Source organism: Aotus nancymaae, unplaced genomic scaffold (genome assembly GCF_030222135.1).
Source record: "Aotus nancymaae isolate 86718 unplaced genomic scaffold, 86718_ANA_hifiasm-v0.15.2.pri h1tg000020l, whole genome shotgun sequence".
NCBI classification, from domain to species: domain Eukaryota; kingdom Metazoa; phylum Chordata; class Mammalia; order Primates; family Aotidae; genus Aotus; species Aotus nancymaae.
In genome coordinates, this window is record NW_026988432.1 from 28,091,713 (window position 1) to 28,118,464 (window position 26,752).

Sequence of the window (26,752 nt, forward strand, 5' to 3'; positions counted from 1 at the left end):
GAATACTACCCTGCCTTGCCAGGTTGGGAAAGTTTTCCTGAATGATATCCTGAAGAGTATTTTCCAACTTGGATTCATTCTCTTCATCACATTCAGGTACACCTATCAAACGTAAATTAGGTCTTTTCACATAGTCCCATATTTCCTGGAGACTTTGCTCATTCCTTTTCATCCTTTTTTCTCCATTCTTGTCTTCTCGTTTCATTTCACTGAGCTGGTTCTCGACTTCTGATGTCCTTTCTTCTACTTGATCAATTCGACTGTTTAAACTTGTGCATGCTTCGCAAAGTTCTCGTGTTGTGTTTTTCAGCTCCATCAATTCACTTATATTCCTCTCTAAATTGTCCATTCTCGTTAACATTTCGTCAAACCTTTTTTCAAGGTTCTTAGTTTCTTTGCATTGGGTTAGAACAAGTTCTTTTAATTCACAGAAATTTCTTATCACCCACGTTTTGAAACCTGCTTCTGTTATTGGAACACACTCGTAATCTATTAAGCCTTGTTCCGTTACTGATGAGGAATTGCGATCCCCTGTAGAGGGAGAGGCATTCTGATTTTGAGTATTCTCTACCTTTTTACGCTGATTTCTTCCCTTCATTATATATTTATCCGTCTGTTGTCATTGTAATTACCGACTTTCTAACTAGGTCTCTGAGCAGACGTCCAACTTGTTGATTCCAAGCGCCGAAATCTGAGCAATCCACTGTGCTGGCCAAAACAGCAGTGTTAAGATTGATGGTGCTTTTCTGCCCGGGAATCTCCGGACTCTGCACCAAAAACTGGCGCGCTAAGGCACCAGCAAAACCACCGCGCCGGCCACAAGAGTCGCCCTGGCGACACATGGGGCTCCTCTGCTGGGAATCTCCTGGTCCGTGAGCAACAAATATTCATCTGAAAGCGTGGCGTCCTCTCGTTCTGTGCGCTTTCACTGGGAACTACGAGCCCGAGCTGCTAGTGATCAGCCATCTTGGATCTCTCTCCCTGATTTTCTATTCTTGTGTCAGTTTGCTGAGAATAATGGTTTTCAGATTCATCCATGTCCCTACAAAGGACACGAACTCATCGTTTTTTATGGCTGCATAGTGTTCCATGCTGTATATATGCCACATGTTCCTTGTCCAGTCTGACATCCATAGGGATTTGGGTTGGTTCCAGGTCTTTGCTATTGTAAACAGTGCTGCAGTGAACATACATGCACATGTGTCTTTATAATAGAATGATTTATAACCCTTTGGATATATACCCAGTAAAGGGATTGCTGGGTCAAATGGAATTTCTATTTCTAGGTCCTTGAGGAATCGCCACACTGTCTTCCACAATGGTTGAACTAATTTACACTCCCACCAACAGTGTAAAAGTGTTCCTGTTTCTCCACATCTTCTCCAGCATTTGTGGTCTCCAGATTTTTTAATGATCGCCATCCTAACTGGCATGAGATGATACCTCAGTGTGGTTTTGATTTGCATTTCTCTAATGACCAGTGATGAGCATTTTTTCCTGTTTGTAGGCTGCATAAATGTCTTCTTTTGAAAAGTGTCTGTTCATATCCTTCACCCACTTTTTTGAAGGGGTTGTTTGTTTTTTTCTTGTAAATCTGCTTTAGTTCTTTGTAGATTCTGGATATTAGCCCTTTGTCAGATGGGTAGACTGCAAAAATGTTTTCCCATTCTGTTGGTTGCTGGTTCACTCTAATGATTGTTTCTTTTGCTGTGCAGAAGCTCTGGAGTTTAATTAGATCCCATTTGTCTATTTTGGCTTTTGTTGCCAATGCTTTTGGTGTTTTAGTCATGAAGTCCTTGCCTATGCTTATGTCCTGAATGGTTTTGCCTATGTTTTGTTATAGGGTTTTTATGGTGTTAGGTTTTATGTTTAAGTCTTTAATCCACGTGTAGTTAATTTTAGTGTAAGGTGTCAGGAAGGCGTCCAGTTTCTGCTTTTTGTACATGGCTAGCCAGTTTTCCCAACACCATTTATTAAACAGGGAATCCTTTCCTCATTGCTTGTTTTTGTCAGGTTTGTCCAAAGATCAGATGGTTGTAGATGTGTGGTGTTGCCTCCGAGGCCTCTGTTCTGTTCCATTAGTCTATATCTGTTTTGGTATCTATACCATGCTGTTTTAATTACTGTAGCCTTGCAGTGTAGTTTGAAGTCAGGTAGCATGATGCCTCCAGCTTTGTTCTTTTTGTTTAGGATTGTCTTGGCTATGTTGGCTCTCTTTTGGTTCCATATGAAGTTTAAGGTGGCTTTTTTCAGTTCTGTGAAGAAGGTCATGGGTAGCTTGATGGAGATAGCATTGAATTTATAAATTACTTTGGGCATTATGGCCATTTTCACAATATTAGTTCTTCCTAACCATGAGCATGGAATGTTTTTCCATCTGTTTGTGTCCTCTCTGATTTCCTTGAGCAGCGGCTTGTAGTTCTCCTTGAAGAGGTCCTTTACATCCTTTGTTAGTTGTATTCCTAGGTATTTTATTCTCTTTGTAGCAATTGTGAATGGCAATTTGTTCTTGATTTGACTCTCTTTAAGTCTGTTATTGGTGTATAGGAACGCTTGTGATTTCTGCACATTGATTTTTTATCCTGAGACTTTGCTGAAGTTGCTTATCAGCTTGAGGAGATTTTGGGCTGAAATGATGGGGTCTTCTAGATATACAATCATGTCATCTGCAAGTAGAGACAATTTGACTTCCTCCTTTCCTAACTGAATACCTTTTATGTCTTTTTCTTGCCTGATTGCTCTGGCTAGAACTTCCAATATTATATTGAACAGGAGTGGTGACCGAGGGCATCCTTGTCTAGTGCCAGATTTCAACGGGAATGCTTCCAGTTTTTGCCCATTCAGTATGATATTGGCTGTGAGTTTGTCATAGATAGCTTTTAGTATTTTGAGATATGTTCCATCAATACCTAGTTTATTGACGGTTTTCAGCATAAAGGACTGTTGCATTATGTTGAAGGCCTTCTCTGCATCTATTGAGATGATCATGTGGTTTTTGTCTTTGGTTCTGTTTATGTGGTGAATTACGTTTATAGACTTGCATGTGTTGAACCAGCCTTGCATCCCGGGGATGAAGCCTACTTGATTGTGATAGATAAGCTTTTTGATGTGCTGTTGCAATTGGTTTGCCAGTATTATATTGAAGATTTTTGCATCTGTGTTCATCATGTATATTGACCTAAAGTTTTCTTTTCTTTTTTTTTTTTGTTGTTGTTGAGTCTCTGCTGGATTTTGGTGATTCCATTATTTTAAAATGGAATTTTATGAGAACCAGTTTAGTTAAACCTAGGTGGTAGGATTACTCACACTCAACCACCACGTGTCTCATTTTGTGAGAGAGAAGGAAGGAGAGGGTGAGAGACACTGTTGCATGGCAGAGCTGCAGTCTTCCCTCAGAATACCTAGGACACCACACATGACTGTGACTTCCTGACAGATGGACTGAGTGCAGGTGCCAATGTCAGGCTGGATTATATATACTGTTGAAGCTTAGCTGCTACCTGTTTCTGAGATGAAAAACAAAGCTCTAATATTTTCTTTCCTCACCTGCTTTGGAGACTGCTAGTGTTAATGTATGTTTATTAACTGCTTGTTGAAATGAATTAAATGCTTTGGGAATATTTTTTTCCATGTCATTAATACTTTCAGATCATTCCTATCACTTCTATTTGCATATTTCACATTTACTACATGTAACTTTCTTTTGTTCATTACTTGTGTCTTGGGAACCTTCTTAATTATTTTTAAGGAGCAAAGGCATACACATTTATTTAACATGTATACTTGAAGACCCCTTGATTCATTAATTTGAAATCCTTTTTCAAATACTTACGTGTGTCCCTTTAGTTCAAAGATTTTAGTTTTCCAGTGCTTCCCGAACCCCCATGTTAATCCTTTCCTTAGCTTGATGACTTTGCTATTGCGAACTTTAAGGTTTGAGACGCCATGCTTCATAACTCAGGCTTTCTTCTTGGTATTATCAATAAAATCAAAATAGGGTTTTGGGAAGAAATGCTATCTTTCCTTGAATATTACTTTCAACTAGGGAGTAGTAGTTACTCAAGTGTTCTGTTACCTTTGGCTCATAATGATCTTGCATAGAACCAGTGCCATGATTTTGTCTTATATGAGTACCTCTTGAATTCCAGTTCACTTTAAATGACTTTTTCAAAATTTTAAGCATATTATTTACCTTATTCTTAAACTATGTGGTAAAGTCCTTGACACTTCTGAGATTGATATGCTAGTTATATGTTATATATATGTCTAATATACATAACTATTAAAGATTGTTTTAAAAGTTTTCCTGTGCTTACATTATCATTGTAATGTAAGGTACATGATCCATGTACCATTGTGGGAAACACTGCTTTAGGGGATGATATGGGGACATGTGGAACGAAGTTACTGGGAACTAAACATGGACTTGTTTAAAGGGGAGGATTGTCTGTCCCTCTGAGCTTGCAGCACCCTTTCCTATTTCATGTATCATAGTTAATTGGTTTATCGTTTTTGCATATGTGGGTGAGGTAGGATTTATCTCTGAGAACACATTTATTTTACATTCATTTTGTTTCCTTTTTTGCTTTACATTTTAATGTATTACCTGGCTCATCTAAGTTTTTAATAAATGTTTATTTTAGGGATATGTAAACCAAGAGTTTTACTGAGACAATTGAATTCTAGTATGTTTCATCATTTTTTGTTTTTGAAAACATGTAAACAGGAATCAATCTTTATAATTATTGAAGTATTTCAGTGAATTTTTTCAACCTTTTGGTAACAATTCTATTTTCTATTCTTCGAGGAATTAAGCTTTTTAAAAACTTCCATATGGCATATATTATGCCAAATCATAAGTCAGAGAGATTCTGACAGATTTGAAACTATAAAGGTGGATAAAATGTTTTACAATGCTATGAATTAAAAAAAAATTTTATTTTCTTTGTTCCCCCGTGTTTTGTTGTTTTTTTTTCTTTTTCTTTCTTGAGATGGTCAAAACATTCTTTTTGGGAGACAGGATGGGTTAGTAATATCATGTTGTTTTGTGTTAGGAAAATTGAGTTTGACTCAAAACTGTTTTAGGAACTAGCAGTCACCAGATATTTTAAGAGTGCTTTAAATGTAAACACATGTAAAAAAGTGAAACTATTAGTGACCCTTTTTTCCCCTTTCCTAGCATTATAACATGATTGGCTGTAGGTCAGGGTTGTGTATGTTACTGTTTTATGTTCATTTTTTAGGCTGGCAAAAATAGGTATTGGAGACCGTGTTTTCTTAACATATGAGATTATTACATAGAAAAAGTTGAGGATTATGCCCTTTAATAAAGATGCAATATCAAGTGTGATTTTTTTTTTCTGACACCAACACTATTTCTTTTAGGAAACATTGTTGTTCTAGGAGTATTCTATTAATTTTTTTCTAACTAAATTTTGTTGTTTCTTTTGCTGTATGTTCATTTAGAAATCAAAGTATTTTGATGAGGAAAAAAAATTACCCAACATATAAACATAAGCACTTTGAGCATGATATATATCCATCATCATTGTTATCATCTTTTTACAAAAATGAATACATACTGTGTTTTTCTTTTTCTTAATGGCAAACTTCTTTTATTTAAATGTAACACACAGAAAAGTACATATTTGTAAGAAATCACTTAATAGTTTAGCAAGTAGCATGTTTAATGTGAAAAAGCAGTAACGTACCTCTATTTTATTCAATCTTAATAAATTTATCAGACATTTGCATTCATTTTTTAAAATGAGAGTTATTTTTTCCTTGATTATTATTTTCATTAATGTTTCATACTTTGTGTCCTCTTCACATTTTGAATGTTAAGGATAAATACACTTCAGTCAGTAGTTCTATAAAAAACTTGAATTGTTAACACCAGATTTGTTCTTTTAGTTAATTTCAGTATTATTTGGTTTTGGTTAGATGGATTTTAAGAGTATTTGGAAGACCCAAGGGATACAATTAAGGAACTTGGGGGATCATCCTAAATTTGGTTTTTGGAACACAAGGAAATATACTGTAAATTTTGTTATTTTTCTGGAGGGGAGGGTTTTGGGTTTTTTTGTTGTTTTTTTTTCCCCCCAACAGGAAAATGCAATTCCACTAAGATTCTTGGATCATAGATCAGAGGCTTGGACCAGCAAAGAAAAATGAACTTTCAGAATAATCTTTGTCCAGTATTATGGGCCAGTTTAAACTATGATGTAGGCAATGACAGGCTGCTTCATCTCTCCTGCAGTACTGTTTACCAGAAAAAGGAAGGAGGGCTCTGGGGGTGGTGTGCGTGTGTGTGTGTGTGTGTGTGTGTGTGTTGTGTGTGTGTGTGTGTTGATGTATTCAGGGAAAGAGAGAGAAGCTTCACAGTAAAATGTTAGTTTATCTGACATTAGAAGCAGCTTCTCAGCCCTCTTGGAAAATCTTGAAGAAAGGAGAGTGAATCTGCTGAAAGAGAATCAGAATTTTCTTTGTGCAATTCGTTCACTGGTAGTCCACTCTTATTTCTACTAGCAATGAAGATAAGCAGCTGTGAAGAGGATCCAAAAAACACATATATTTGACCTTGGAGAACATGTTGTGATTATTTTTGTTGCAGATTGAACTTTGTAATTGTGTTTTTCATTGCTGTGAATCCTGGAACACAGTGATGAATATTGGAGCAAACAGTCATGGAGGATACTCTGAGTGCAAGAAAGTGGCTTGAGATGTTTTAAAATGTTAAAAATAAATAAATTAATCAAACAAATAAATCAATCCCAAAGCAAATATTAATACTTGGCTACTGGCTTCACTTTCTTAATAATTTTGATTCTCTTATTAAATGTTTCAAATTCGTCAACTATGTCACGAACATTGTTTCAAATAAATTTAAATTTGTGGCATATAATACCAATTATTGAAAATTTTAATCCACATTTTCCTTATGAAAAGGAGGGAGCACATTATTTAACAGAAATTTTCCTATGTTCCTCAGGCACCTTAAAATCCTTCCTGTGTTAAAAAATAACCCTCTTTTTGCTGACCTTCGAGTTTGCTTATATCTATACTGAACATTTATACCAGATGTGCAGTTTGAGGTTCTCTATATACTCTTCTTTGGAGACCTCAAAATTTGGGGATGGAGACTATTTCCCCCCCCTTCCCCTGTAACAGCTCCTTAAAAGTTAGTAGTAAAACCATTTCAGTAATCATAAAAAAGCTTGATATTTGTAGTCTCACAATTATGTGAGAAATTACATATTGTTAGGCTATTTATAAGGTACTTTATTTTGTGTATTCAATAAAAAGTACAAAATCTTAGAAATGAACAGATGTTCACACTGAACTGTTTACAATGTAAAGCAGAAATAAAAAGTATCTGCTTGTGTTCAGGAGAAACAAAAGTATCAGTTGCTTATTTTATAATACATTGTTTTAAATTTCTTTACAAAGCATTTAATTCCTTTAATAAAAGTGTTTTTTATAAAAAAAGGACACCTGTCCATTAATAATAAATAATAATATGTATATGCAAAGATTAAAATTAAATATCAAATTAAATATCACGTCCATTGCCATGGTCCTTGATATAATCAGAGCTAACATGTTGATTTTTCCCTCCAAAATTATCAGGAGTTTTTCTGTTTTCTTGTTAAAGTAAAAATTACAGGACTGTATCCCTAGTTTCTAAGTATTTGCATTACATTTTTGGGAGAGTTGGTGACCAGGAATTTTCCTCCTTTCCTTCCTTATTATGTTTTAATTGCTTGTTATGCTTGAATACATCTATGTTGTAGAAGAGTCAAGCAATAGAGTAATACTACGCTGAACAAAATCTGAGACTCTCCTCAAGCTACCTTCACTCCCACTCTGCTCCATGACAAATGACCACTGTCCATAGTCGACCCTGCCAGGGACCTGTAGATGGATTTATATGCATAGATATGTATATTAGCAAGTTCTTAAGACAATTGGAGCATGCATATATATACCTATAGATATATAGTTTGTGAATGGCCTTTTTCACTTAGTGATTTCTGATGAGGTTTTCCCATATTCCACATACTGATGGGATCTATATTGTTATTTTAATTTTATTCTTTTACATTTATTTTTAAAGAAATAAATATATTATTTCTGGGGAAAAAATTATACAAGTAAAACAAAAGTCTTCCTTGAATTCCATGCAGTCCACGCATCCTCTGTACATAATCTGTTACCAGTGTGATGTACACTTGGTCCTTCTTGTTCTTTTTTTTTTTAGTATGTTTATATATGTTTGTGTGCATACAGATACCTACCTACATGGTTTGGTAAGTGATTTTTTAAATTGTTACATTGGTTTTTCTGCAACTTGCTTTTTTCACTTAACAGTATACCTTAAAGATATTTTCTTTTTGGTATGTAGACATCTACCTCTTTATATTGTATTCTGTGGTATAGGTTAACCATAGCTTATGTTACCGTTGTTACTGGTGAGCATTTATATGTTTACATTATTTGACCATTATAAACAACATCCCAGCAAACATTCCTTCTCATTTTATTTCATTGAGTTGATCTTCGACCTCTGATATCCTTTCTTCTGCTTGGTCAATTCGGCTGTTGAAACTTGTGCTTGCTTCGCGAAGTTCTCATATTGTGTTTTTCAGCTCCATCAATTCACTCATATTCCTCTCTAAGTTGTCCATTCTTGTTAGCATTTTATCAAATCTTTTTTCAAGGTTCTTAGTTTCTTTGCATTGGGTTAGAACATGTTCTTTTAGCTCACAGAAGTTTCTTATTACCCACTTTCTGAAGGCTGATTCTGTCATTTTGTCACACTCATTCTCCATCCAGTCTTGTTCCCTTGCTGGTGAGGAGTTGTGATCCCTTGTAGGAGGAGAGGTGTTCTGGTTTCAGGTGTTTTCATCCTTTTTGTGCTGGTTTCTTCCCATCTTTGGATTTATCCACCTGTCGGCTTTGTAGTTGTTGACTTTCTGATTGGGTCTCTGAGTGGACGTCCTGTTTGTTGTTGATGAAGTTATTTCTGTTTCTTAGTTTTCCTTTTAACTGTCTGGGCTCTCTGCTGTAGGGCTGCTGAGGTCCACTCCAGGCCCTGCTTGCCTGGGGATCACTTGCAGCAGCTGCCGACCAGTAAAGGTTGCTACCAGTTTCTTCTTCTGCTTTGTCCCAGAAGGATACCTGCCAAATGTCAGTCTGAGCTCTCCTTTATGAGGTGACTCTTTGGATATACAGGGGTCAGGGAGCTGCTTGAAGAAACAGTCTGTCCTTTATATTAGCTCAGGTGCTGAGCTGTGAGCCCCGTTGTTCATTCAGAGCTGCTGGGCTGGTAAATTTAAGTCTGCAGCAGCAGAACTCATAAACCCCTTTTTTTTTTCCCCAGGTGTTCTGTCCCAGGGAGTTAGGGCTTTATGAGTTTCTGCAGTGCTGCTGCCTTTTTTTTTTTTCCTTCAGGGCTGCCCTGCCCACAAGGAGGCAGCCTAGTCACTCTCAGCCTGCAGAGGCTTCGATGAGCTGCTGTGGGCTCCACCCAGCTGCCGTGTGAACTTCCCTGCAGTCCTGTTTATATGGATGTAGTTAGAACTGCCTCCACAATGTTGGTCCGCCTCTGTAATGATGGACTCTCTCTGTAATGGCAGGTTGCCACGGCAACGGGTTGCCTCGGCAACAGCAGGCTGCCTCAGGACTGCCTCCGTAATGGCAGACGCCCCTCCCCCACAGAGCTGGACCATCCCGGGTTCAGCTGTGCTTGATGTGAAACTCTCAACCCAGAGCATTTCCAATTGCTGTTTTTTTGTTTTTGTTTTTGTTTTTGTGGGGGTAGGACCAGCCGGGCCTGATCTCCTGGCTCCCTGCCTCAGATCCTTTTGTTTTTTAGTTGAACAGTCGGCTCTCTCCCAGGTGTCCTGGTCACCTGTTGAATAGGCACCAGGATCTGTGTGATTTCCCGTGCGGCGACCCACTGCACCGGCTGAAACCGCGGCTCTGAGATTGGTGGTGCTTTTTTGCCCGAGAATCTCCTGGCCTGGCTCCCTGTTTCAGCTCCCCTTGCTGGCTAAGTGGGAACACAGTCCTGTTTACTCTGCACCGGGAGCCACTGTGCCGGGGTGCAGGCAAAACAGCCGTGCTGGCCAAAACAGCTGCCCTGGCGACCCGTGGGGCTCCTCCGCCTGGGAATCTCCTGGTTTGTGGGCAATAAAAATCTGTCTGCAAATGCGGTGTCCACTCACCCTCTGCACTTTCACTCGGAGCTGCAATCCTGAGCTGCACGTAACCAGCCATCTTGGAACTTCCTCCTAGAATTACTCTTGGCCTGTTGTTTCTCTCTGCTGCCCAAGATCAATTGTTACTTCCTTCTTTTTCTTCCAAAATGATGGTGACAGCTGGTCTATGTATCCATAGGGCAAAATCAAAACAGATGCGTACCAGCGTGGACTAACCGGCTGCCCTTGGGTATTCACTTACCTTCTATTCTCTCAAATTCCCAAGAATTAAATACATCTCCAATCATTAATAATGGAGTTTCTCTTAAGTAGAATCCAAAGTTTTACTGGGACATGCAAAACTCTGAAGACTCTGAGCTTCCTGTCCGTCACAAAGTCCGTCACCTCCAAGCTCTCTCTCCGCTTTCCCTCTTCTTCTGTATCCTTCGGATATTATCTCTGGGACCAAAACCTGTTGAAGCCTGTGGGGTGGAAAGGGTGAGCACTCCCCACTTTCTGCTCCTTGCTGGTGAGGAGCAGCGCAGCCCCGGGGGCAGCAGCAAACATTCCTATACATGCTTTTGTGTGTACATATTCAAGTATTCCCTGGTATAGAAAAAAAAAGAATTGCTGGGTTGATGAGTATGTATATTTTATTTTCAATGAAAATTGCCAAATATGCTTTAAAAAGTCCTGTACCACTTTGATCTCTTACTGTTAGTAATTTTCTATACCTTTACTGTCACTACTATTATCAGTCTTTTAAAAATTTTCTAGTCTCATGAGTCATCTCACCAGCATTACATTTTTTAAAATTATTTTTATTGTTTGGAGATATATGTAAGTACACACACACACACACACACACACACACACACACACATACATATATATATATTTATATTTGAGATAGGGGCATGTTCTGTTGCCCAGGTTGGAGTGCAGTGGCACAGTCACAGCTTACTGCAGCCTGGATCTCCTGGGCTCAAGTCATCCCCCTGCCTCAGCCTTCTGAGTAGCTGGGACTACAGTCATGCACCACCATGCCCAGCTGTTTCTTTTTAAATTATTATTATTCATAGAGACACAGTCTCACTGTGTTGCCCAGGCTGGTCTTGAACTCCTGGGCTCAAGCAGTCCTCCTACCTCAGCCTTCCTTATTGCCCGTTTTAATTTTGGATTACTATTTTTTTTAACTGATTTGTAGATTTTTTAAAAAATCCTTTTGTTATACATGTTATAAATGTTTTCTTCCTCATATGTTACTTGCCTTAACTTTATGATGTATTTTTATTATTATTATTATTTTTTATTGCATTTTAGGTTTTGGGGTACATGTGAAAAACATGCAAGATTGTTGCATAGGTGCATACGTGGCAGTGTGATTTGCTGCCTTCCTCCTCTTCACCTATATGTGGCATTTCTCCCCATGCTATCTCTCCCCAACTCCCCACCCCCCGCTGTCCCCCCCCACTCCCCCCAACAGACCCCAGTGTATAGTACTCCCCTCCCTGTGTCCATGTGTTCCCATTGTTCAACACCTGTCTATGAGTGAGAACATGAGATGTTTGATTTTGTGTTCTTGTGTCAGTTTGCTGAGGATGATGGTTTCCAGATTCATCCATGTCCTTACAAAGGATGCGAACTCATCGTTTTTGATGAGTGCATAGTATTCCATGGTGTATATGTACCACACTTTCCCTGTCCAGTCTATCATCAATGGGCATTTGGGTTGGTTCCAGGTCTTTGCTATTGTAAACTGTGCTGCAGTGAACATTCGTGTGCTTGTGTCCTTATAGTAGAACGATTTATAATCCTTTGGATATATGCCCAGTAATGGGATTGCTGGGTCAAATGGAATTTCTATTTCTAGGTCCTTGAGGAATCGCCACACTGTTTTCCACAATGGTTGAACTAATTTACACTCCCACCAACAGTGTAAAAGTGTTCCTATTTCTCCACATCCTCTCCAGCATCTGTTGTCTCCAGATTTTTTAATGATCGCCGTTCTAACTGGCGTGAGATGGTATCTCAATGTAGTTTTGATTTACATTTCTCTAATGACCAGTGATGATGAGCATTTTTTCATATGCTTGTTGGCCTCATGTATGTCTTCTTTTGTAAAGTATCTGTTCATATCCTTCGCCCATTTTTGAATGGGCTTGTTTGTTTTTTTCTTGTAAATCTGTTTTAGTTCTTTGTAAATTCTGCATATCAGCCCTTTGTCAGATAGGTAGGCTGCAAAAATTTTTTCCCATTCTGTTGGTTGCCGCTCCACCCTATTGACTGTTTCTTTTGCCGTGCAGAAGCTGTGGAGTTTGATTAGGTCCCATTTGTCTATTTTGGCTTTTGTTGCCAATGCTTTTGGTGTTTTGGTCATGAAGTCCTTGCCTACGCCTATGTCCTGAATAGTTTTGCCTAGATTTTCTTCTAGGGTTTTTATGGTGTTAGGTCGTATGTTTAAGTCTTTAATCCATCTGGAGTTAATTTTAGTGTAAGGAGTCAGGAAGGGGTCCAGTTTCTGCTTTCTGCATATGGCTAGCCAGTTTTCCCAACACCACTTATTGAACACGGATTTCTTTCCCCATTGCTTGTTTTTATCAGGTTTGTCGAAGATTAGATGGTTGTAGATATGTTGTGTCACCTCCGAGGCCTCTGTTCTGTTCCATTGGTCTATATCTCTGTTTTGGTACCAGTACCGTGCTGTTTTGATTACCGTAGCCTTGTAGTAGAGTTTGATGTCCGGTAGTGTGATGCCTCCCGCTTTGTTCTTTTTGCTTAGAATTGACTTGGCTATGCAGGCTCTCTTTTGGTTCCATGTGAAGTTTAAGGTGTTTTTTTCCAGTTCTGTGAAGAAGGTCATTGGTAGCTTGATGGGGATAGCATTGAATCTGTAAATTACTTTGGGCAGTATGGCCATTTTCACGATATTGATTCTTCCTAACCATGAACATGGAATGTTTCTCCATCTGTTTGTGTCCTCTCTTATTTCGTTGAGCAGTGGTTTGTAGTTGTCCTTGAAGAGGTCCTTAACGTTCCTTGTTAGTTGTATTCCTAGGTCTTTTATTCTCTTTGTAGCAATTGTGAATGGCAGTTCGTTCTTGATTTGGCTCTCTTTAAGTCTGTTATTGGTGTATAGGAATGCTTGTGATTTTTGCACATTGATTTTGTATCCTGAGACTTTGCTGAAGTTGCTTATCAGTTTCAGGAGATTTTGGGCTGCGATGATGGGGTCTTCTAGATATACCATCATGTCGTCTGCAAATAGAGACAATTTGACTTCCTCCTTTCCTGATTGAATACCCTTTATTTCTTTTTCTTGCCTGATTGCTCCGGCTAGAACTTCCAGTACTATATTGAATAGGAGTGGTGAGAGAGGGCATCCTTGTCTAGTGCCAGATTTCAACGGGAATGCTTCCAGTTTTTGCCCATTCAGTATGATATTGGCTGTTGGTTTGTTGTAAATAGCTTTTATTATTTTGAGATACGTTCCGTCGATACCTAGTTTATTGAGAGTTTTTAGCATAAAGGGCTGTTGAATTTTGTTGAAGGCCTTCTCTGCATCTATTGAGATAATCATGTGGTTTTGTCTTTGGTTCTGTTTATGTGGTGAATTACATTTATAGACTTGCGTATATTGAACCAGCCTTGCATCCCTGGGATGAATCCTACTTGATCATGGTGGATAAGCTTTTTGATGTGCTGTTGTAATCGGTTTGCCAGTATTTTATTGAAGATTTTTGCATCTATGTTCATCATGGATATTGGCCTGTAGTTTTCTTTTCTTGTTGAGTCTCTGCCGGGTTTTGATATCAGGATGATGTTGGTCTCATAAAATGATTTGGGAAGGAGTCCCTCTTTTTGGATTATTTGGCATAGTTTCAGAAGGAATGGTACCAGTTCCTCTTTGTATGTCTGGTAGAATTCGGCTGTGAACCCATCTGGACCTGGGCTTTTTTTGGGTGGTAGGCTCTTAATTGCTGCCTCTACTTTAGACCTTGTTATTGGTCTATTCAGGGTTTCGACTGCTTCCTGGTTTAGGCTTGGGAGGAGGCAACTGTCCAGGAGTTTATCCATTTCTTCCAGGTTTCCTAGTTTATGTGCATAGAGTTGTTTGTAATAATCTCTGATGATGGTTTGAATTTCTGTGTAATCTGTGGTGATATCCCCTTTATCATTTTTTATTACATCTACTTGATTATTCTCTCTTTTCTTTTTTATTAATCTGGCTAGTGGTCTGTCTAATTTGTTGATCTTTTCAAAAAACCAGCTCCTGGATTTATTGATTTTTTGAAGGGTTTTTCGTGTCTCTATCTCCTTCAATTCTGCTTTGATCTTAGTTATTTCTTGTCTTCTGCTAGGTTTTGAGTTTTTTTGATCTTTCTCCTCTAGCTCTTTCAATTTTGACGATAGGGTGTCAATTTTAGATCTCTCCTTTCTTCTCATGTGGGCACTTATTGCTATATATTTTCCTCTAGAGACTGCTTTAAATGTGTCCCAGAGATTCTGGTATGTGGTGTCTTAGTTCTCACTGGTTTCGAAGAACACCTTTATTTCTGCCTTCATTTCATCGTTTATCCAGTCAACATTCAAGAGAAAGTTGTTCAGTTTCCATGAAGCTGTGTGGTTCTGGGTTGGTTTGTTTATTCTGAGTTCTAACTTGATTGCACTGTGGTCTGAGAGACTGTTTGTTACGGTTTCCATTCTTTTGCATTCGCTGAGGAGTGATTTACTTCCAATTATGTGGTCAATTTTAGAGTAGGTGTGATGTGGTGCTGAGAAGAATGTATATTCTGTGGATTTGGGGTGGAGAGTTCTGTAAATGTCTATTAGGTTTGCTTGGTCCAGGTCCGAGTTCAAGTCCTGGATATCCCTGTTAATTTTCTGTCTCGTTGATCTGTCTAATATTGACAATGGTGTGTTGAAGTCTCCCACTATTATTGTGTGGGAGTCTAAGTCTCTTTGTAAGTCATTAAGAACTTGCCTTTTGTATCTGGGTGCTCCTGTATTAGGTGCATATATATTTAGGATCGTTAGCTCTTCTTGTTGCATTGATCCTTTTACCATTATGTCATGTCCTTCTTTGTCTCTTTTGATCTTTGTTGCTTTAAAGTCTATTTTATCAGAGATGAGAATTGCAACTCCTGCTTTTTTTTGCTCTCCGTTTGCTTGGTAAATCTTCCTCCATCCCTTTATTTTGAGCCTTTGTGTATCCTTGCATGTGAGATGGATTTCCTCGATACAGTACACCGATGGGTTTTGGCTTTTTATCCAATTTGCCAGTCTGTATCTTTTGATTGGGGCCTTTAGTCCATTTACGTTTAGGGTTAATTTTGTTATGTGTGAATTTGGTCCTGCCATTTTGATGCTAGATGGCTGTTTTGCCTGTTGGTTGATGCAGATTCTTCATTGTGTTGATGCTCTTTACCATTTCGTGTGTTTTTGGAGTGGCTCGTTCTGGTTGTTCTTTTCTATGTGCTGTGCCTCCTTCAGGAGCTCTTGTAAAGCTGGTCTGGTGGTGATGAAATCTCTGAGTTCTTGCTTGTTCAGAAAGGATTTTATTTTTCCTTCACTTATGAAGCTTAGTTTAGCTGGATATGAAATTCTGGGTTGAAAGTTCTTTTCTTTAAGGATGTTGAATATCGGCCCCCACTCTCTTCTGGCCTGTAGGGTTTCTGCTGAGAGATCTGCTGTGAGTCTGATGGGCTTCCCTTTGTGGGTAACCCGATTTTCTCTCTGGCTGCCCTTAGCATTTTCTCCTTAATTTCAACCCTGGTGAATCTGACGATTATGTGCCTTGGGGTTGCTCTTCTTGAGGAATATCTTTGTGGTGTTCTCTGTATTTTTTGGACTTGACTATTGTCCTGCCTTGCTAGGTTGGGGAAGTTTTCCTGGATAATATCCTGAAGAGTATTTTCCAGCTTGGATTCATTCTCTTTGTCACATTCGAGTACACCTGTCAAATGTAGATTAGGTCTTTTCACATAGTCCCATATTTCTTGTTGACTCTGTTCATTCCTTTTTACCCTGTTTTCTCTAATCTTGCTTTCTCGTTTTATTTCATTGAGTTGATCTTCGACCTCTGATATCCTTTCTTCTGCTTGGTCAATTCGGCTGTTGAAAGTTGTACTTGCTTCGCGAAGTTCTCATGTTATGTTTTTCAGCTCCTTCAATTCACTTATATTCCTCTCTAAGTTGTCCATTCTCGTTAACATTTCGTCAAATCTTTTTTCAAGGTTCTTAATTTCTTTGCATTGGGTTAGAACATGTTCTTTTAGCTCACGGAATTTTCTTATTACCCACTTTCTGAAGGCTGATTCTGTCATTTCATCACACTCATTCTCCATCCAGTCTTGTTCCCTTGCTGGTGAGGAGTTGTGATCCCTTGTAGGAGGAGAGGTGTTCTGGTTTTGGGTGTTTTCATCCTTTTTGCGCTGGTTTCTTCCCATCTTTGTGGATTTATCCACCTGTCGGCTTTGTAGTTGTTGACTTTCTGATTGGGTCTCTGAGTGGACGTCCTGTTTGTTGTTGATGAAGTTATTTCTGTTTCTTAGTTTTCCTTTTAACTGTCTGGGCTCTCTGCTGTAGGGCTGCTGAGGTCCACTCTAGGCCCTGCTTGCCTGGGGATCACTTGCAGCAGCTGCCAAACAGTAAAGGTTGCTACCAGTTCCTTCTTCTGTTTTGTCCCAGAAGGATACCTGCCAAATGTCAGTCTGAGCTCTCCTTTATGAGGTGACTCTTTGGATATACGGGTGTCGGGAGCCGCTTGAGGAAACAGCCCTTTATATTAGCTCAGGTGCTGAGCTGTGAGCCCCGTTGTTCATTCAGAACTGCTGGGCTGGTAAATTTAAGTCTGCAGCAGCAGAAGTCATAAACAACCCCCTTTTTTTTTCCCAGGTGTTCTGTCCCAGGGAGTTAGGGTTTTATGACTTTCCGCTGTGCTGCTACGTTTTTTTTTTCTTCAGGGCTGCCCTGCCCACAAGGAGGCAGCCTAGTCACTCAGCCTGCAGAGGCTTCACTCAGCTGCTGTCGGCTCTGCCCAGCTGCTGTGTGAACTTGTCTGCAGTTCTATTTATATGGGTGTAGTTAGAGCTGCTTCTGCATTGTTGGCTTGCCTCTGTAACACGGACTTTCTCTGTAATGGCGAGTTGCCACAGCAACGGCAGGCTGCTTCAGTAATGGCGGACGCCCCTCCCCAACACAGCTGGACCATCCCAGGTTCAGCTGTGCTTACTGTGAAACTCTTAACCCAGAGCATTTCCAATTGCTGTTTTTTTGTTTTTGTTTTTGTTTGTGTTGGGGTGGGACCAGCCGGGCCTGATCTCCTGGCTCCCTGCCTCAGAGCCTTTTATGTTTTCGTTGAACGGTTGGCCCTCTCCCAGGTGGTGTCCTAGTCGCCTGTTGAATAGGCGCTGGGATCTGTGTGATTTCCTGTGCGGTGACCCACTGTGCCACTGAAACCGCCGCTCTGAGATTCATGGCGCTTTTTTTGCCCATGTATCTCCTGGCCTGGCTCCCTGTTTCAGCTTCCCTTGCTGGCTAAGTGGGAACAGAGTCCCGTTTACTCTACACCGGGAACCGCTGCGCTGGGGCGCAGGCAAAATAGCCGCGCCGGCCAAAACAGCCATGCTGACGACCCATGGGGCTCCTCCACTTGCGAATCTCCTGGTCTGTGGGCAATAAAAATCCATCTGGAAATGCGGCATCCACTCACCCTCTGCACTTTCACTCGGAGCTGCAATCCTGAGCTGGATCTAACAGGCCATCTTGGCACTCCCCCCTTTATGATGTATTTTATCATGTAAAAGTATTTAATATTTAAATGGTCAAATAAGTGTTCTTCATATGTTCTTGAATGTTGTTTCTTGAATAAGAAAAGGGCTTCCCTAACTCAAAGTTTATACAGATACTTCTATAATTAAATACTAAGAAAGTTTTATTGTCCCGAGAACACTTAACAGAATTTTACTTTTTTTCCTTACTGATCTGGCATACTTCATTTATCATAATCTTAATTGTCAAATATATGTAGCTCAGTTCTAACCTAATTTCTCTTCTGTTGACCTATGTGTCTGCTCTGCTGCCAAATCACACTTTTACATGACCATAGCTTTATAAAAATTTTACTATGTGAATGGATGTATAATCTTCCCAGGTCAGTCTCAGAATTGTTTTCTTATGTATTTTTTCGTATAGCAGTGCTTTACTTACAGTGTATTACAAAATATAAAGTTTTGTTGGTATTTTTATGGTTATTGTACTGAATTTTAGATTTACTTAGAGACAGATTTGACTTTTTTTGTTTTGTTTTGTTTTTTGAGATGAAGTCTCACTCTGTCACCCAGGCTGGAGTGGAGTGGCTTGATCTCTGGTCACTGCCACCTCCGTCTCCCAGGTTGAAGAGATTCTCCTGCCTCAGCCTTCCAAGTAGCTGGGAGTACAAGCGTGTACCACCACGCCCAGCTAATTTTTGTATTTTTAGTAGAGATGGGGTTTCACCATGTTGTCCAGGCTGGTCTCAAACTCCTGACCTAAAGTGATCTGTCTGCCTTAGTCTCTGAAAGTGCTGGGATTACAGGCATGAGCCACCACACCCAGCCTAGATTTTTTTATAGTATTGACTCTTTTTGTCCAGAAACATGGTATGCGTTTACATTAATTCAGATCTCATATGGTCTTCAGTCAAATTCTATTGTTGTCAGTCTAAATGTCCTCTTTTATGTTTATTCCTGAATATTTTATTGCATTTGTTGCTGTTTTGACTGGATTTAAATATATTTTCTTTTTTTTTTTTGAGACGGAGTTTCGCTCTTGATATCCAGGCTGGAGCGCAATGGCGCGATCTCGGCTCACCGCAATCTCCGCCTCCTGGGTTCAGGCAATTCTCCTGCCTCAGCCTCCTGAGTAGCTGGGATTACAGGCACACGCCACCGTGCCCAGCTAATTTTTTGTATTAGTAGAGACGGGGTTTCACCATGTTGACCAGGATGGTCTCGATCTCTTGACCTCGTGATCCACCCGCCTCGGCCTCCCAAAGTGCTGGGATTACAGGCTTGAGCCACCGTGCCCGGCCCAATATTTTCTAATTATTTATTGTTTATAGAGCTTTTGATTTTTATTGTTACTGTTGACCATCTAGCTATAGTAGTGCACCAAAATCTTCTGTTAGTTCTAATAATGTGTCAGTAATGGAATGTCAGTTGATTCTCTTTGATATTCTGGAACAACTAACTCTGTCCAATAGAAATGTAATAGAAGCCACATAGGTAATTTTAAATTTTCTAGTGGTCGTGTTCAAAAAGTAAAAAGAAACAGGTGAAAATAATTTTACAGCTTTAACCCAGTGTATCTAAAGTATTTCAATATGTATTTAGTGTAAAATATTAGTGAGATAATTTACTTTCTTTTTTGGGTATTAAGTTTTCAAAATTTCGTGTGTATTTTGTATTCATAGCACAATGTGATTTGAGCTAAGTAGTCTCACTTTAAATACTCAGTAACCACAAGTGGCTAGTGGCCACTGTACTGGACAGTGCATTTCTAAGTGGATCAGCATGTTGCTTACAAATAGTGAAACTTTTTCTCTATTTTTTTTTTTGGTCTTTTTTTTGTTTTGCCTTAATGTTTTTGCTTGGAGCATCAGTAGTGCCATGCTGATATTGATGATATTAATGGGAATACTTACAATGTTTGACCACTATGAATTTTTGGTTAGAGGTGTCCTTCCCTTTCTAGTTTGTAAGAATTTTTCTTTCCTTAAGACTTTTATTTTTCTTTTTTTTTTTTTTAATTTTACTTTATGGGGTACATGTACAGATCTTGCAGGATTGTTACATAGGTATACATGTGTCATGGTGGTTTGCTGCTTCTATCCCCCCATCACCTATATTAGGTATTTCCCCTAGTGTTATTCCTCCCCAATCTCCCCACCCCCTGCTATCCCTCCCCTAGCCACCATCCACCAACAGACCCCAGTGTGTGATGTTCGATGTTCCCTTCCCTGTGTCTATGTGTTGTCAATGTTCAGTACCCTGTTATGAATGAGAACATGCAGTGTTTGGTTTTCTGTTCTTTTGTCAGTTTGCTGAGAATGGTGGTTTCCAGATTCATCCATGTCCCTGCAAAGAACATAAACTCATCCTTTCTTATGGCTACATAGTATTCCATGATGCATATGTGCCACATTTTCTTTATCCAGTCTATTGTTGATAGGCATTTGGGTTGGTTCCAAGTCTTTGCTCTTGTAAACAGTACCACAGTGAACATACTTGTGCATGTGTCTTTATAATAGAATGATTATATTCCTTTGGGTATATACGCAGGGATGGGATTTCCGAGTCAAATGAGATTTCTGTTTTTAGATCCTTGAGGAATTGCCACACTATCTTCCACAGTGGTTGAACTAAATTACACTCCCACCAACAGGGTAAAAGCATTTCTATTTCTCCACATCCTCTCTAGCATCTGTTGTCTCCTGATTTTTTAATGATCGCCATTGTAACTGGTGTGAGATGGTATCTCAGTGTGGTTTTGATTTGCATTTCTCTAATGACCAGTGATGATGAGCATTTTTTCATATGTTTGTAGGCTGCATAAATGTCTTCTTTTGAAAAGTGTCTATTCATATCTTTTACCCACTTTTTGATGGGGTTGTTTTTTTGTTGTAAATTTATTTTAATTCTTTGTAGATTCTAGATATTAGCTGTTTGTCAGATGGGTAGCTTGTAAAAATGTTTTCCCGTTCTGTTGGTTGCTGGTTCACTCTAATCATTGTTTCTTTTGCTGTGCAGAAGCTCTTAAGTTTAATTAAATCCCAGTTGTCTATTTTGGCTTTTGTTGCCATTGCGTTAGATGTTTTAGTCATGGAGTCCTTTCCTATGCCTATGTCCTGAATGGTATTGCCTAGGTTTTCTTCTAGGGTTTTTATGGTGTTAGGTCTGATGTTAAAATCTTTAATCCGTCTGGAGTTAATTTTAGTGTAAGGTGTCAGGAAGGGGTCCAGTTTCTGCTTTCCACACATGGCTAGCCAGTTTTCCCAATACCATTTATTAAACAGTGAATCCTTTCCCCATTGCTTTCTTTTGTCAGATTTGTCAAAGATCAAATGGTTGTAGATGTGTGGCGTTGCCTCTGAGGCCTCTGTTCTGTTCCATTGATCTATATCTCTGTTTTGGTACAAGCACCATGCTGTTTTGATTGCTATAGCTTTGTAGTATAGTTTGAAGTCAGGTAGTGTGATACCTCCAGCTTTGTCCTTTTGCTTTAGGATTGTCTTGGCTATGCAGGCTCTTTTTTGGTTCCATATGAACTTTGAGGTGGTTTTTTCTAGTTCTGTGCAGGTCAATGGTAGTTTGATGGGGATAGCATTGAATCTATAAATTACTTTGGGTAGTGTGCCCATTTTCACGATACTGATTCTTCATAACCATGAGCATGGAATGTTTTTCCATCTGTTTGTATCCTCTCTTATTTCCTTGGGCAGTGGTTTGTGGTTTTTAAGTTTAAAAAATGTATATTTAAATATGTATATGAAAACGTGGAAACTCTTGAGATGACCATATTTTTTATTTTAAAAAATTGAAATAATACTTTTAAAATGGCGAACAATTCTTGTGTTTTAGAGACAAAGCCTCTTGATCATAATGCATTTATTTTTATTTTTATTTTTATTTTGAGACAGAGTCTCGCTCATCACCCAGCTGGAGTGCAGTGGTGCCATCTTGGCTCACTGCAACCTCTACCTCCTGGGTTCAAGTGATTCTTCTGCCTCAGTCTCCCGAGTAACTCGGACTACAGGCACGTGCCACCACATCTGGCTAATTTTTGTATTTTTAGTAGAGACAGGGTTTTACCATATTGGCCAGGCTGGTCTTGAAGTCCTGACCTCATGGTACACCTGTTTCAGCCTCCCAAGGTGCTGGGATTACAGGCGTGAGCCACTGCACCCAGCCTGTATTAATTTTTTTAGCAAATTTTTCTACTGGATTTCATTTACTTTTTAAAAAAATTTAGACTAATCATAAAAATCTGTATTTCTCTATTTTGTTTTAAATACAATTCATCTTTGTCTAGTTTTTATATAAAGGAGGATTTTTCTGGCCTTGTGGAATGTATAGACTTGATTCTTGTTCTACACTTTGGAACTGCTCATTACAATATTTTATTATATTACACAGAATACTGTACAGAAAGAAATACATTCATCTCATTGGTGGTGGTACATCCTAACAGTGTGTTTTCCTCCCCAGCAGGACTCTGGACTGTCTTCACACTAGGTGGTGTGGGCAGCAAAGCGGCTGCGTCTCCAGAGCTTTCTTCCCCTCTGGCCAACCAGAGTCTCCTGCTTCTGCTAGTGTTGGCCAATCTGACAGATGCCTCAGATGTACCAAACCCCTACAGACAGGCCATTATGTCCTTCAAGAACACACAAGGTTTGTGGTATTTTTTCCTCTAATATTCTTTCTAATGAGGAGAGTATTGCTTATTCTATATTGTTGATTGTCTTATAGTTTCGGAGATGAGTAGCCATTTGTACCTTTTCATATTGGTTAAACATGAGAAAAACTTTAGTGTTTCCTGTCAGTATTCTCAGAAAGGTCAAGCAAATCTGAGAACAGGACTGTGATCCTTTATATCTATTTAAATTGATATTTCTTTTGGAGATAACCAAACCAGCACATGCTTAATTTGGGTCAGTCTGTACTACCTATTAGGGATAGGAATTAACCTGGAAAACCCAAATGCGAGGTTGTTTTAAATTTTGAGTTAAAGTCTGTGTTCTAGAGTTTTATAGAACTAAAAATTAGAACATAAATCAGAAAACCTTTTTCTTTAAGGGGTCATGGCTTTGTTGAGCCACATGGTCTCTACTGCAATCTCTTACCCTGCCGTTGCTGCATCAAAGCAGCCATAGGTAATATATAAACAAGCGAGATGGCTGTGCTCCTATTAATCTTACTTCCAAACAAGGGGTGGGCTGCCCATGTGCTGTAACTTGGTATCAATAACTCCTAAAGTAGAAGGTGGGCGTATAGCTTCATGTTGAAACAGTATCTCTTCTCAAAAGGTTACACTCTGAAAGCAAGATTCCTGTAGTACAGTTAAGTGCTACTTAATGTCAGGGCTGTGTTCCATTAGGCAGTTTTGTCACTGTGTGAATGTCGTAGTGTACTTAGAGAAACCTAGATGGTGTAGATACTACACACCTAGGCTATGTGGTGTAGCCTGTTGCTCCTAGCTAACAAACCTGTTCAATGTGATGATGTACTGAATATTGTAGTCAGTTGTAGCATAGTGATAAGTATTTGTGTATCTAAGCAATCTAAACATAGAAAAGGTACAGTAAAAATGTAGTACTATACAAAAATTAGCCGGGGGTGGTGGCACGCACTTGTAATCCTAGCTTCTTGGGAGGCTGAGGCAAGAGAATCACTTGAACCCGGGAGGCGGAGGTTGCAGTGAGCTGAGATTGTGTCATTGCACTTCAGCCTGGGTAATAAGAGCAAGACTCCTTCTCAAAACAAAATGTGATATTATAATCATATGGGATCATTGTTGAATATGTGGTCTATCATTGACTGAGACATTATTATGCAGTGCGTGACCAGATTTTCAAGACATTTCTAACACTAATGAAGATGGGCGGGAAGTACAGTTATTGGATGGGAGCATTTGTAAGGCTTTTGATGCCCTGTGCCGTGTTTCTTCCAGGTTATTCTGATACACATTGCTTACAGATGTGGCTAAGTGTGCCTGTTACTTGTGCCTTTACCAATTCAGGTATTATCGTTTGCAGTATGTCTTTGTCCATTTGTGCTGCTCTAATAAAACACCTAAGACTCAATAACTTATAAAGAATAAACATTTATTTCTCACAGCTCTGCACAGTTCTGGAAGCTGGGAAGTGAATCTAAGATCTAGGCACCGTCAGATTTGGTGTCTGGTGAGAGTTCAGTCTCTGCTTTCAAGATGGATCCTTCTAGCTGTGTCTTCACATGGTAGAAAAGACTGAAGGGCAAAAAGGGCTGAACGCTGTGTGGGCCCTCTTTTTACAAAGGCCTTCATCCTGTTGATAAGAGACGGACCTTTATGACCTAATCGCGTTGTAAAGGCCCAACCTTTCAACTTTATTTCATTGGAGATTAAATTTCAACATGAATTTTGGAGAGGACACAAACAATCAAACTATAACACAAGACAATAGAGAATAACAATTTTATGAATTTAAACACAAAAAGTCATATATCTCTTATTATTTTTCTGTTCCCATTACTTACTCTTCTTGGTGACAGTATGGCTTAATGGTTAAGAAAGCAGGTTTCAGAGTCAAGCATACCTGGGTTCAGACCACACCTCTATCTCTTCAGAATATGAGACCTTTGGCAGTTCGCTTCATCTCAATTAGTTTCAAAAGCTTTGCCTATAAAATAGAGATAATGTCACCTAATATATACACATTGTATTTGTATAAAGACCAAGCAAGGTAAAGCTTTAAAGTGATTAGCCCAGATTTTGCAACAAAGCAGGTATTCAGTATACTGTATCTACTGTTGTTACTCTTGCTGCTCAGGCCGAATGTTGGTATTTAGGGCTGAACTTTGCTTGGGACGGTCATGGTCTGGGAGTCCATGTAGTACAATGATGTAAAATGTTGGCTTTAGGGTGTTCATATCCATCAGGGTTGATCTTGGCAAAGTTACCTAATTCCTTTAAACATCTATTACATTCCTTATAAAACTGATCAGAGTAATGACATGTTTGTTTTATGTGTTAAGTAAGGAATAACACACACAAAATGTTTAGTATAACAGCTGGTTCATGACATTTATTAGCTAGTAACATATAGATATGTGGATACATGAATGCAATACACATCTTTGCTTTGTAGTCAGGTCTAATACAGGTTGGTGAATATGTTACTTTGCTTCCAGTTTGAAGAAGTGTAGTGTGTCTAGAATCTTCCTCTGGTGAGCATTCTGTAGAGTCCATAATATCTGCATACTCACAGCACATGGTAACACTTCCTTTTGCCATCCCTTGCAAAAATATAAAGGCAATCACACAAAAAAAGGAATTATTTTTGTAAGTGGCAAAAGTGCAGTGTTGTTAGTATTGAAAAAATAACCTATATTTCAAATGTGGAAGGAAAAGTAAGGATACTGGATAGTAAAATTGAAAGCATTTTAGATGCATTCTCCTCATAAATGTAAAGCTTAGAAAGGAGAATCTGAGAGCATAGGGCTGTGCTGTCAAGGATTGTGTTGGAACACATCTCTCTTTCCATAAGAGCACAGCTTTTAGAAATGTTAAAGCACGTTGTTTTGTTTTGGTAGTGCCTCTGTGTTCTAAAAGCTTAAATTTTTGGGTACTTTTTAGAACATAAAAATATTAGCTCTTTGTGCTACCATGTTCAGCATTTAATTTGATTGGATGATGACTTTCTCTTAATCCATTGAACTTATCTTTATCTCTTTTTTTTTTTTACTTCCTAACCTTGGTTGCTTCAGTTTCTCAGCAAATCCACTTAACTGTTGGAAAGGGGCTGTGTCAAGAACTTTCCTAATACAGGCTGTGATTTTTGCTTTTCATTGTTCCAGTGACTGTACTTAAAAAAAAAAAAAGTTTCTTAGCAGTTGTAGTCAGTTATGTTTGCATTGGAGATTATTGTATTGTATTATATTTTGTATTAAGTTTTCCTTTAAACAAAAAAAAAGTTATAGAAGTTTCTGGTAGTTGTCTCAAGTTTGGTGTGCTCTGTTGATTATTGAGCCTAATGTTGAACATACACAGATGGCCCCCAACCTGCAATGGCTGGACTTAGGATTTTTTTGACTTTATGATGGTGCAAAAGCAATACAAATTCGGTACTATATTTGACAAATTACATGAGATATTCAACTTTGTTATAAAATAGGCCTACTGTTACAGTTGGATTAATACAATTTAGAGCTATATACAAATATATTAGGCTAGGCTACGCTATGATATTTGGTAGGTTAGGTGTATTAAATGCATTTTCAACTTAGAATATTTTCAACTTACTGATTAATTTATGGGAATATGACCCCATTGTAAATTGAAGAATATCTTTACTGATTTTGATATAAGTAGATACTTCACCCACAATTTACTCATTTGAAGAAAACCCAGCTTTAAAGGCAATTTTTTTTTTAATTCTATCTTAAAATAATTTTCCATTTTGTGTGGAAATTACATCTTTTGTCTCTATATATTTTTATTTAGGACTGATGGTTATTTAGTTTTGGTACAAAGTATTTCATCTCGATGTCCTAGTTAAATTGTATTGATGGGAGGGCCTTTTGCCTGGCTCATAATTCTGTTTATTTAGGTTTATGTTATAGCTGATTTATTTTGGCTATGTTAAGGGAAAATGGTAACAAAGTCACACTATATGACTTAGTTTAGTTCTTTTTAAAGTAAATTTTATATAAATTAAAATTTTGAATCTGAAATGTGACTTTTCATAAAATTAATGGGAATTGAGTTGTACACATTACTTAACAGTATTTTTATTTATATAAAGCACAGCT

General features: G+C 38.6%; 1 protein-coding gene across 8 annotated transcripts in view; it reads left to right on the top strand.

Moving 5' to 3' along the window:
• DYM (dymeclin) overlaps window positions 1-26,752 on the top strand; it is a 432,063-nt gene that overhangs the window by 161,601 nt on the left and 243,710 nt on the right. For 3 of the 8 annotated variants that reach the window (XM_064379196.1, XM_012440797.3, XM_064379197.1), the window contains exons 9-10: window positions 22,451-22,633; window positions 23,913-23,981. In XM_064379196.1, the coding sequence (XP_064235266.1) occupies window positions 22,451-22,633; window positions 23,913-23,981 (252 nt within the window). The remainder of the gene's footprint in view (window positions 1-22,450; window positions 22,634-23,912; window positions 23,982-26,752) is intronic. The other 5 variants (XM_064379199.1, XM_012440801.2, XM_064379200.1 and 2 more) reach the window with 3 other exon arrangements.